This window comes from Sinocyclocheilus grahami, unplaced genomic scaffold, assembly GCF_001515645.1.
Source record: "Sinocyclocheilus grahami isolate Dianchi unplaced genomic scaffold, SAMN03320097.WGS_v1.1 scaffold176.1, whole genome shotgun sequence".
Lineage (NCBI taxonomy): Eukaryota > Metazoa > Chordata > Actinopteri > Cypriniformes > Cyprinidae > Sinocyclocheilus > Sinocyclocheilus grahami.
Window position 1 is genome coordinate 2,510,127 of NW_015505355.1, and position 12,591 is coordinate 2,522,717.

The following is a 12,591-nucleotide window of genomic DNA, read 5'->3' on the forward strand; positions in this document are numbered from 1 at the left end:
GCACAATCAAAGCCATCTGGTTCTTTGTGCCACAAAAACCTGCATTTGATTCCTGCTGCTACATTTGGAAAATGTTTACTACCTTTTTTCTGCTTTTGTTGTGCAAGGATCTGGATTGACATTTGAAAAAAGTCTTGAAACTAAAACCTCCAAAGATGTAATAAATGGTTATGACAGTAAATCAAAGTTTTGTGACTGATTATACACTTCTGTTGGAAACTGAATGAAAAACAGCAACATACGGCTACCACTGAATGTTTTATTCAAAGATACAGGCAAGATATAAAACATGCTGTACGACATACCCTCACTTATGAGGACAACAAAGCAAATAATGAATGAAATACAGTTAGATAATGTAAAGTTTTATGAAGTGCAAATATAATGAAAGGAAAACTGCTGAATAGAACAGGTAGATGCAATTATTTTAACAACATTAAACCATACAAAGACCTATTACACAAAGATTTGTAAGCAAAAAAAGAAAAGAAGAATATTTCATACTATTTTCACAATTTTTTTCTCAGCAAAGTTTTTCAAAAGTATACTTGATGACACGATGCTACTTAAACCAGAAATTTACTCTGAAACAAGCTACTAATTGGTTGGACAGCTTAGAAAATGTTTTCAAAAGAAACCCAATCAATTGCATCTAAATAAAAACATAATCTAAAAGTAGCTTCCCTGTTGAAAAAAGCAGCATATGCTGGTTAGGTATGTTTTGATGCATGGCAGCTGGTTTGAGCTGGTTTAAGCTGGTCTTGAGCTGGTACTAAGCAACTAGCTCCTGCTCATAACCAGCTTATAACCAGCTCAGGGCCAGCTTAAACCAGCTCAAACCAGCTACCATGCATCAAAACATACCTAACCAGCATATGCTGCTTTTTTTTCTACAGGGTTGACGTCATGCTAGCAGATTCATGCTAGGATTATGCAACTGTCCAGAGGATAGACATGCTACTTCCAGCATCATGGGCAATTTGGTTGATGCGCCCTCTGACGCAGTCCACCGTAGCGAAGATCACAGTGCCATTACGCACCTGGAACGATACCCTCAGCCCCACACTTGCCCATACGCTTCCTTCTGGCATGTGTCCACCAATCTGTTGAACTACAGGAGCTGGCTGAACACCCTGAGACCCGCTCTGTTGGAGCAAGGTGAGTTTGATTAGACTACATGAGTGGATAAGCCGCAGATCTAAAGCCACACTTGCCGTCCCTGCTTCCCGAAAGATGAAGTCTCTGTGATCTTTGGTTCCAGCTAGTGCAACTTGTGGAACCGCTGGACTTGTCTGATGGAAGAACAAGGCTTTATTCCGCACTGCGCCAGAGGGGAGACCTTTCCTGGACACAGAGGCCGACAAGGCAGTGGACACGGCTGAAGGGATCCACACCAGACTGAGCATGCTAATCCCAGAGTCGTCACCGAAGTAGCGCACATTGCACTGTGCAGGTGCAAGGATCTCAAAGGTGAGCATATCCCCAGAATCCACAGTGGTGGCTGCTGAGAGAGAAATAGATGTGTCTCTGTAGTGAACGCCGGGCTTGAATGCACGGGTCAGCTCAGCGCTGCTTCCGTTGTGGTTCACGTATGCAAGCAAGTAGAAACCCTCAGAGATACAGGCTTGACCCATCGAGTACAATGCTTGCTGGAGGACAAACTTCACAGTGCCACTTTCTCTGAAGCGCACCCCTCGGTTATCATGGGTCAAGCCAACCATGTAGGGGTCGGAGATTGATGATGTACGGAAGGCAGGACGGTAGTTGGTATGGTAATGCGCAGAAGCAACGGCCTGTGCAGTCATTGCAACCGCACCTGTGTCATGGGACAACCAGAGCAAGCTGAAAGGTGAGATTAGGCTGCTCTGAAGGTGCACGTCTTCACTGTCTGGGCTACACTGGTTGGTGGCGCTCTTGAGAGTAAGGTAGAGTACATGACCTGGCTCCACAGAAGTTGCTCCACTCACACTGGCGCTCTGGAGAGATTTGCCCTCCCGCTGCTCCAAACGCATCCCACTCAGATCCCGACCTTCATCTTCACTGGCGTTCAGTCTTAAACACGCTTGAATGAAGCTGCGGCAGCCATGTTTTAAAGCAAGGTTATGGTCAACCCAAACAAGCCCATGCTGGTGGAGTACTATCCAACCATCAGTGCAGGAAAGAAGGCTTCCGTCACTGTTACCACGGATGTGAAGTTGCTTTTCAGGAAACGCAGTACCCTTGGCTAGGTCAACGTTTCCAGACCAAGAAAGCGAGAGTTTGCTTTCGGAGGGGTTGGCACACACGGCATCATTCAAGGCTGAACATGGGGATGTCATTGGCTGAGAATCACATTCTGTACAGGCTTGACACTCCTCCATCTCAGAATTGTAAAAATAAGAGTGCCCACACATCCTGACGGCTGCTTCCCTCTCCGACATGCCGGAGCAGCGAAATCCCCCTGAAACAATGCACTATGCTTAGAAAGTAAATCTTTTAGAAAGTAAATCTCTTAGAAAGTAAATCTTAAAGGGGACATCAGATGCCCATTTTCCACAAGTTTGTATGATTCTTTAGGTTCTTAATGAAATGGTTAAGATTCCTAAATGGTCATGTAAAACAACACCGTTTTTTATCCTTGTCAAAAACAGCTCTGCCATTTCGGTGCATGTCTCTTTAAATGCTAATGAGCTATGAATGGATGTCAATGGAGGAGAGTCTTCACTACGCTGAATAAACTGCTTTTTAGAGGAAATGCTTATCATTTAATGAATGGACAGCCTATCTACTAATCTTACACTAGATAAGTGGATTGAACTATTTTTAGAGTTTACCAGGAAAAAAAAAAGCTGTTTTACAAGAGAAGTCACTGACTTTTTGCGACAGGTGGGATTCAGATTACGGCACTTCCCATTCATTCCTATGGTATCCGTAAACGGCAAATGAGTGTCGTACAATGAAATTCAGTGACAGCAAGGCCGTAAAGTGATTGGTTATTAAGGCACACGTGATCCAAGTTAACCGTTACACTTTTGCCAACAGTAAGTAATACAGACCCTCTCATCTCCATATAGTAAGACTATCTCTGGTAATATGCTAATAAGGGACAGTCCGTCAGCAGTTATGAGTGGGCCTTGAGCAGTATGATTTCATGCTGCTCAGAAATTGTAATTGATCATTGAAACGGTTTAGGTTTTTTGGGGATTATAAAAAAGCCAACTTACCTGGTGTATTGAGGCACTGGTTGCGCTCTTTACATAAGTTTGGTATCTCCAGGCATTCGTCTCTGTCCTGTTGGACAATTTTAGTTGTTAACTTGTATTTGATAAGATGTTTACCTGATAATTTGACTACAAGCTTTGTCAGCAAGTGTATTCATTTGCACTATTTAAACTTGCATAAACCTCAATGACAGCGTATTGCTACATCAATAGAGCAGAAGATGTACCTGGCAAATCCTGTCAGCGTGAATGGAACATTGAGCCACCAGAAAGAATCCTGGAGGGCAAACAGTGCATTTCTCACAATGTGGCCGGTCTGCACTGAAGTCGCAGTACTCATCTGCTCGGCAGGATCCACAGCCAAGTAGAGGTCTGTCAGCATCTGTAACACTAGCATCCATGTTCATCTTATGCATTGCGAAAGCCTCCTGAGAAAAGGTCCTAACCTGGGACTGGAGACCATCCAAATGGCTCTCAATGATGCCCTGTGGGCCTTGCACAGATAACTGTTTGACCCCGTCAAGAAGAAGGTTGTAGTGGGTCTTGACTTCTTCCATCTTCTCAAACATAATCCGCTGTTGGTCCAGTATTTCTCTTTGGTGGGCTAGTAGAGCATTTTGCTGTTCTCTCAGCGTGTTCTGAAGTTGCTTAACTGCAGCTTGCTGCCCTTGCAACTGGGCCACCAGTTTATCCTGACCTTTTGCCAAGTGCAAATGCAACACTAATGCATCTTCAGAATGGACCTCATTTGTGCCTGGTCAAAATTTCAAGAAAAGCATGACTTTTTTGTTGAAATGTTGCTTTAGATTTGAGTCACAATAAATTACTGATAACATTCACGCTTTAATATTGTCATGAAACTAACATGCTTCTACAAACTGCCTGAGGGAGCAGGCAACAATCCAACATCTAATCAATTTCGCATGGCCATGACCACATGGTTTGCAATTTAACAAGTGTATTACCTCTTTTACAGAAACACAGGACTGGTCTCATAATACCAAGCACACAATCACTGTTTACCTGGTTTGATGTCGCATGTTAACTGAATTCCAGTTGGTGGCCCCCCTCGAGTTCCCAACTCCGGAAATTCTCCAAATACTTGCTCGGCTCTGTCCTGCATATGGACAAAAGAAAGTCTGCTTCTCCCAACATCTGTCCCTGTGGAATGCTGTTTGGGATCTTGTCGCATCCTTACAGGTAGTTTACATCCGATTCCCTTGCACTCTTTCGTATCATTATTTGTCAGTCTTGGCGAGCCATGACAACCTCCTCCCGTGCATCCCTGTGGGTTGAACACCTCAGCCGTGATGGTCCTTGGGTTTACTTTCGGACTGCCAGTCCTACTGTGCTGCGGATGTATTACCGTGTAGGGAACCGATGGGCGTCTTGGAGCATAAATTGAATATCTGCTCTGGTGATCAGGTGATCTGGATGGAGACCTTTGGCAGTGCGCTCCTGTGCAGATTTCAGGTGCACTTTCAGTGTCTCCTCCACACATCATCAGACAGATGAGAAATAAAAACCTCTGAGTTTCCATTGCAGCTTGTGCACTGCGTAGAATAGAAAAATCCTAAAGACACTTAAGCTTGGGTCTCTTGTAATCCAGAGAATGAATCAGAGCGGAGCCAAACACATTGTCCACATGGTCAGTTCCGACAACTGTTTCCCACCCGTGAAAGCAAAAATGTGAATAAAACAAACATTTTAAACTACTAAAGCGGTTATATTGTCTGTCTGGAAGGGAACGTGTGCTCTGAAACCTGTGGTGGAAGTTCTGAGGAAATGTCTATATGAGGCATTCCACACGCTTAATTGGCAACAGGTTTCGCCAAGCCTCAGTTAACCCATAGAGCACCCAGATATAATACTTTTCATGTCAGCTTTAATGGTCAGTTTAGAAAGAGTTTTAAAATCGGCTCCATATTAGACAGGTAAATGTAGAGAATGTAGATTTCTCATGGTGTTAGATGGACACAAATAGGCATCAAAATTCAAAGGGGAATTCAATCATCACCATTCTCATCAATTATTATTATTTATTGTTATTGTTGTATTGGTTTCACAATACAGTGATAGTTCACCCAAAAAATGAATATTCTGTCATCATTTGCTTACCTTCAAGTTGTTCCAGTTTCTTTCTTCTGTTGAACGCAAAATAAGATATTTTGATGAATGTTGGTAACCAAACAGTTGCTGGTCCCCATTGACTTCCATAGTATTGAACAAAATGCTATGGAAGTCAATGGCTACCAGCAACTGTTTTTTTTCCTTCTCTGAAATGTATCTCCCCAATTATATGTTTCTTAAGAATATGTAAAGTATATATATTTAACAGTGTTCCCAAATACATCAATGGGGATAAATCATCATTTGAGCTCTTTCACGTGCTAGTACAGGGTTAATTGTATGCTTAAGCATCTGTAATTACAACTGACACGTGTTTGTTTTCATCTGCCAGCCATAACCTGCTGTGGGATCATTTAAAGCTTCTGGTGTTACTTCTGACAACCACCATGTTCACGTCTAGTCATGCACACCTCTTAAATGCAACTGATGTGTAATTGTGTATGAATGAAAGACATGTTTGTGTCTTTATTATGTCCTTTCATGTAACAGCTACTGTTTGATTTGCCAGATGCAATACATATAGACCTACACAAGCACACTAAATACTGAATATAATGACAGAACTTTGTGATATAATAATATTTGTACTAATTTGCATTTTTATTTGTACATTTTTAAAGCTATAAAGGCCCCTGTTTGGTCATTTAAATGATTGTATTTTATATTACTTTTCATAATTTCTCTGTAATAGTGCATGCATTTTATTCCCAGAGCATGTGGCCAACAGAGGCTCTAAAACACCTCAACCCAGGATCCTGAAGATTCCCCACTAGAACAAACAGATGTGGCGGCTGAGCTCTTGGCAAGACAGGAGAAACCAGACGTGGCTGTTTACATCCAGTTTTCACTTTCATATGGTAGCAATAGATGTTGTCCTCTCTCTTAAAAGTACTCATTAAAGCCTAATGGACTAAAATGGGATGTTTTCCCCTTGCATTTGCAGTCAATATATTCTTTTTTTATACTGATTGTGTTCTTTGCATGACTGCATGGTAAATAAAACCGTATGATATTTTACAGACTTATTTTTGGGAACTGATTTAATTGAACAGTCCAGTGCAGTTTCAGTTTCAGGTTTGTTTCACATTTCTTGATTCTAATTTAGTTGCCTGTATCAACTATGATAAAATACTAAATTACACTGCTGTATGCTGTGGTATGCAAGGTAATTTACAAATTGTGCCTTGCAATACTAAATATTCTGTTCCCTAAAACTCACTCTACTAAATGATATATTTTACTTTGATATTTTTGTATTTTTTAATGTCTCAAATTACTTATTTTTACATAACCTTAGGATGTTTTATATTAGGAAATGTTTATTCTTGTAAATGCAGTTGGCAGGCTCTTCGTTGAACACTGATGAAAACAATGTCCTAATGATTCATCAAAATAAATTCCACATTATAAAGCTTCCTTTCCGTGTACATCAGAGTAAGATCCCTCCCAGCTATAAAACTGTTTTTATTAGAAATTCAGCCAAGCCTTAAGCTTGCACATGAGGTTTTGCTCATAAAACTGCAACTTAGGAACACAAGCTATCATGAACTCAGTTAAGTCTCTTTCTGAATCACATAAACTTTTTCTAGTCATAAAAATGGGGGCGGCCATTTATAAATTATATGCGTCTGGCTTCCGGTCTCATCTGCGTCCACTCCGTCCAGCTATTTTTAGCTGAACAAAACAGTTCGTTTTGCTGCTTGATATTGAAAGTTGGTGTGTCTTATCATATTTTAATGTATTATCTTAATTATGAACACACTGGTTTATAGTGCAAACAGTTTTACCGTTTACTGCACGTTCTTATCCTCCTGGTTATTTCCCTATAGCGGCTAATGGACCGGAAGTCTCACCCTTGCTTCCACGTTGAAAAAAAAAAGGTGGATAAGGAAGCTGCCTGTACAGTCCAGTGCATGTTTATGTTTATGCACATACTGTATATTCCACTTCTAGTGTCATTGACAAAATGAAGATTTGAGATGTACATTTTACTTCATAAAAAAGGTCATTGGACTTATTAGAAAAAAAAACACTAAAACTGACCATTTTAAAGTATTTCTGCTTTATGGGGGGATAACTCTACTGGTACCCGAGGTTGGGAATCATTGTGAGGTTATAGAAATGGACTTTCTTTTTCATACCCACATCACCCTCTGCTGTCCATTTAGAGATGAACAGATTCTGTGGGTGGGAATCTTTGATGGAGAATTAAATGTTTTCTTTAAAATAGTGGCAAAGAAAGTGTTTTTGTGAATTCCTTTATTAGTTTTAATAAGTTTATTAGTTTCTGAATTTTCTTTGTCTTTTATGCTGTAGCTTGGAAAAAGAAGCACTAAAGATTTTACACCTAGCTGAAACAAGTGTACAGATGCTAAAGACCTGGTGCCCACTGGCAGTGCTGGTAGTAACTGATTACTTGTAATCTGGATTACGTAATCAGATTACATTTACCTTTTAGAAAATACATTACACATCATTCACACAATGGCTGGAAATTATTCATATGTGATCCTGGACCACAAAACCAGTCATAAGGGTCCATTTTTCAAAATTGATTTATTTTGATTTATACACCATCCGAAAGCTGAATAAATAAGATTTCCATTGATGTAAGGTTTGTTAGGATCGGACAATATTGGCTGAGAGATACAACGATATGAAAATCTGGAATCTGAGGGTGCTAAAAAAAATTGTTTAAATATTAAAAGTTGTTCAAATGAAGTTCTTAGTAATCCATATTACTAATCAAAAATTAAATTTTAATATATTTACAGTGAGGAATTGACAAAATATCTTCATGGAACACGATCTTGACTTAATATCCTAATGATTTTTGGCATAAACGAAAAATGGATAATTTTGACCCATACAATGTATTTTTGTCTATTGCTACAAATATACCCCAGCGACTTATGACTGCTTTTGTGCTCCAGGGTCACGTATGGCATTTGTTTTGCACTATCAATAGGTTTCCTATCGACTGCAAAGGATCTTAAAAAACATGTGGAGGTACACTTTATTCCTCAACAATGCAAATCTAATCAAAGTCAGATGAGATGATTATTTTATTTGATTATTATTGTTTTTTTATTATTATTATCGTCACCAATTTATGTCTTGGAGGGCTTTTCGTTTTTTTTTTTTTTTTTGGCTTCCGGTCTCATCTGCGTCCACTCCGTCCAGCTATTTTTAGCTGAACAAAACAGTTCGTTTTGCTGCTTGATATTGAAAGTTGGTGTGTCTTATCATATTTTAATGTATTATCTTAATTATGAACACACTGGTTTATAGTGCAAACAGTTTTACCGTTTACTGCACGTTCTTATCCTCCTGGTTATTTCCCTATAGCGGCTAATGGACCGGAAGTCTCACCCTTGCTTCCACGTTGAAAAAAAAAAGGTGGATAAGGAAGCTGCCTGTACAGTCCAGTGCATGTTTATGTTTATGCACATACTGTATATTCCACTTCTAGTGTCATTGACAAAATGAAGATTTGAGATGTACATTTTACTTCATAAAAAAGGTCATTGGACTTATTAGAAAAAAAAACACTAAAACTGACCATTTTAAAGTATTTCTGCTTTATGGGGGGATAACTCTACTGGTACCCGAGGTTGGGAATCATTGTGAGGTTATAGAAATGGACTTTCTTTTTCATACCCACATCACCCTCTGCTGTCCATTTAGAGATGAACAGATTCTGTGGGTGGGAATCTTTGATGGAGAATTAAATGTTTTCTTTAAAATAGTGGCAAAGAAAGTGTTTTTGTGAATTCCTTTATTAGTTTTAATAAGTTTATTAGTTTCTGAATTTTCTTTGTCTTTTATGCTGTAGCTTGGAAAAAGAAGCACTAAAGATTTTACACCTAGCTGAAACAAGTGTACAGATGCTAAAGACCTGGTGCCCACTGGCAGTGCTGGTAGTAACTGATTACTTGTAATCTGGATTACGTAATCAGATTACATTTACCTTTTAGAAAATACATTACACATCATTCACACAATGGCTGGAAATTATTCATATGTGATCCTGGACCACAAAACCAGTCATAAGGGTCCATTTTTCAAAACTGATTTATTTTTATTTATACACCATCCGAAAGCTGAATAAATAAGCTTTCCATTGATGTAAGGTTTGTTAGGATCGGACAATATTGGCTGAGAGATACAACGATATGAAAATCTGGAATCTGAGGGTGCTAAAAAAAATTGTTTAAATATTAAAAGTTGTTCAAATGAAGTTCTTAGTAATCCATATTACTAATCAAAAATTAAATTTTAATATATTTACAGTGAGGAATTGACAAAATATCTTCATGGAACACGATCTTGACTTAATATCCTAATGATTTTTGGCATAAACAAAAAATGGATAATTTTGACCCATACAATGTATTTTTGTCTATTGCTACAAATATACCCCAGCGACTTATGACTGCTTTTGTGCTCCAGGGTCACGTATGGCATTTGTTTTGCACTATCAATAGGTTTCCTATCGACTGCAAAGGATCTTAAAAAACATGTGGAGGTACACTTTATTCCTCAACAATGCAAATCTAATCAAAGTCAGATGAGATGATTATTTTATTTGATTATTATTGTTTTTTTATTATTATTATCGTCACCAATTTATGTCTTGGAGGGCTTTTCGTTTTTTTTTTTTTTTTTACACATTTCTAATGTAATCCACACATCCATACCAAACAGAATGCATAACTTTTTTTAATAATAATAATAATAATTTCTTACATTTATATAGTGCTTTTCTGGGCACTCAAAGCGTGAGTGAATCACATTGACATGCAGAAAAACAAATAAAGTATTACTGTTTTTAAGTGTTTATTTTGATTATTATTTTAAAATGAGCTAATTAGTCAAATTAGGCATTTTTATGATTTAAATAATCTGCTCTTTATCAACTAATAAACCCCCTGCATCTTATTTTACAAACTCCAGTTTGAGAAAGCCTGGCATAATGTAATGTTTAATACACTTCATGGAGTTGATAACAAACAATGTTATCAATAATGTTGAGCTAGGTCAAAAGTAATCTAAAAGTAATAAAAACATAGAACACATTACCCAACATGTGTAATCCAATAGATTACATTACACTACAATTTCATCAAGTAATTTGTAATCAGTAACGGACTATAATTTGTAAGTAACCTGCCCAGCACTCATTGGAAAGTGATATTATAAAACAGATAGTTCCGGTGTTGTGCCCAATTCTGACCCCTGCCAGATTATTACCCCCCTAGTATTGGTAGGTTTAGGGTTAGGTTTGGGGGAGGGGTTAGGATTAGGTAATCAGATAGCGATTTCAACGAGAGGGGTAATAATTTGGCAGGTTGAGCCGCGTTCGAAACTACATCTTACTACTGTGTGTTGCTCGGCAACCACTTTGTTGGAACCACAACTGTTTCTGAGGAACTACATTGTTTGGTGGAAGAATACTGTTTTTATTAATATCATTACACTTTATTTGCTGTTTTATTCTGTGAAACCTTACTACGTATGGAATAATCGTTTTATGGAATAACTCCGCTTCGCGTCGTGCCTAACAACGCCCCTTAGCTGTTATAAATTCACTGTAAACCACGGCTTCTTGCTTTAGCAGATCCTTGACGGGACACCGTCACCATACTTTGGGGTATTCGGGAACGAGAGATCCCCCCCGAGTTGGTGTAGTAGAAAGTCAGATTAGATTTATATTTGTATTGTAAATTCCCATGACAGTGACTACTGACTAAATCCTGCCAGGTACCGTTGCTTAAAGGGGTGGTTGATTGCGATTTCACTTTTTTTAACGTTAGCTAGTGTGTAATGTTGCTGGTTGAGCATAAACAATATCTGCAAAGTTATGAAGCTGAAAGTTCAATGCAAACGGAGATATCGTCTTTTAAAATTCTGGCAGTTTAATGCCTACAAAGACGGCTGGTAGGGACTACAACGAGTTACTTCCCGGGTTCGTGACATCACAAACCCAGATAAACCCCGCCCTCGGGAAAAGGCAGCAAAGGGGGCGAGGCCATGCTGCGCTGCTTTAGAACCATACTTTGGGGTATTCGGGAATGAGAGATCCCCCCCGAGTTGGTGTAGTAGAAAGTCAGATTAGATTTATATTTGTATTGTAAATTCCCACGACAGTGACTACTGACTAAATCCTGCCAGGTACCGTTGCTTAAAGGGGTGGTTGATTGCGATTTCACTTTTTTTAACGTTAGTGAAAAATAAGCGTTTTTTTTTTAAACGAAGCATTAACACATGTTAGCCTGCACCCCATAAACACAATCAAGCCTAGAAAAAAAACAGTCAACCACCCCTTTAAAAATGTGCTATTTTTATGTTGCGCTGAATTAATAATCAATTAAAATCTAATTCTTCCTTTTGTCATCTAGCATATCTAAAACAGTATGTTGCACAGGAGAGTGCTTTATTATAAAAAGAGACTGTACATAAAAAGAAAAACAGATTATATATACAAAACGATAATAGAGATTATATTATTTGCAGATAATCTGCAAAGGAACATTTAAATTACAGATCACTTGCACATCATATTACAAGGCCTTGCAATGCTTAACATTAGTTGCTCATTGTTCAGACAGCTCTATGTGAGTTACATTCTCACAGATATTTCATTGGATTAAATAAATTAAAACACTGCTCGCCTTCAACAGCAGTTTGAGACGCTTCTAAAAACCAGAAACCAGAATCATCTTCGATGTTTGTGCCATGCTAACAGTTATGAGCTCACATTCATCAGTACTATACACTAAACTTGATTTTTTTTTTTTTTTCATGAAATCTAAATTCAGCAAAACTTCTGAACTGGCCAAAACAGAAAGACAAATTCAGCTTTGCATGGTCCCTCTACATGAAATATACAATCACTGAAACTAATTTCTGCTACTTTATGTAACAAACTCGAATCTGTGGGCGAGAGACTGGTTCCGCTATTGAGCCAGTGTCACCCGCTCAGTGCAACATAATAAAGTTCACAATACTTCAGCAGTTTCAACAAAAACGCCATCAAAGACCAGCTTGGCACAGTTTATACTCATTGTATATGGGTGAATCTCATGAAAACATGTCTAGGTCACAAAAGAAAAAGAATTGTTTTGCATAAAGGAAACGATGCCTGTAGGACCATCAAGAATTTTTGCATGTAACTTTTTTTTTTTCTTAGAATTCCCATTATTGATTATAATTAAATTTTCATAATTAAATCAGCATTAATTAATGGCAGTACAAGAAA

General features: G+C 38.4%; 1 protein-coding gene across 1 annotated transcript; it reads right to left on the reverse strand.

Moving 5' to 3' along the window:
* Nucleotides 1-898: 898 nt before the first annotated feature.
* On the reverse strand, nt 899-4,761 carry LOC107593883 (uncharacterized). The gene is made up of 4 exons (XM_016283760.1): nt 4,224-4,761; nt 3,428-3,954; nt 3,204-3,270; nt 899-2,440 (listed from the first exon to the last, which is right to left on the reverse strand). The coding sequence occupies exons 1-4, from the start codon at nt 4,738-4,740 to the stop codon at nt 930-932; spliced, it is 2,622 nt and encodes an 873-aa protein (XP_016139246.1). The 5' UTR covers nt 4,741-4,761; the 3' UTR covers nt 899-929.
* Nucleotides 4,762-12,591: the final 7,830 nt, after the last annotated feature.

Excerpts from the sequence above, each read along its gene's own strand:
- LOC107593883 (XM_016283760.1), bottom strand. The coding sequence starts at position 4,740 with ATGGAAACTCAGAGGTTTTTATTTCTCATCTGTCTGATGATGTGTGGA. Across the intron at positions 3,955-4,223 it reads AACATGCGACATCAAACCAG|GCACAAATGAGGTCCATTCT; the intron begins GTAAACAGTGAT and ends AATTTTGACCAG. Across the intron at positions 3,271-3,427 it reads ACGCTGACAGGATTTGCCAG|GACAGAGACGAATGCCTGGA; the intron begins GTACATCTTCTG and ends ATTGTCCAACAG.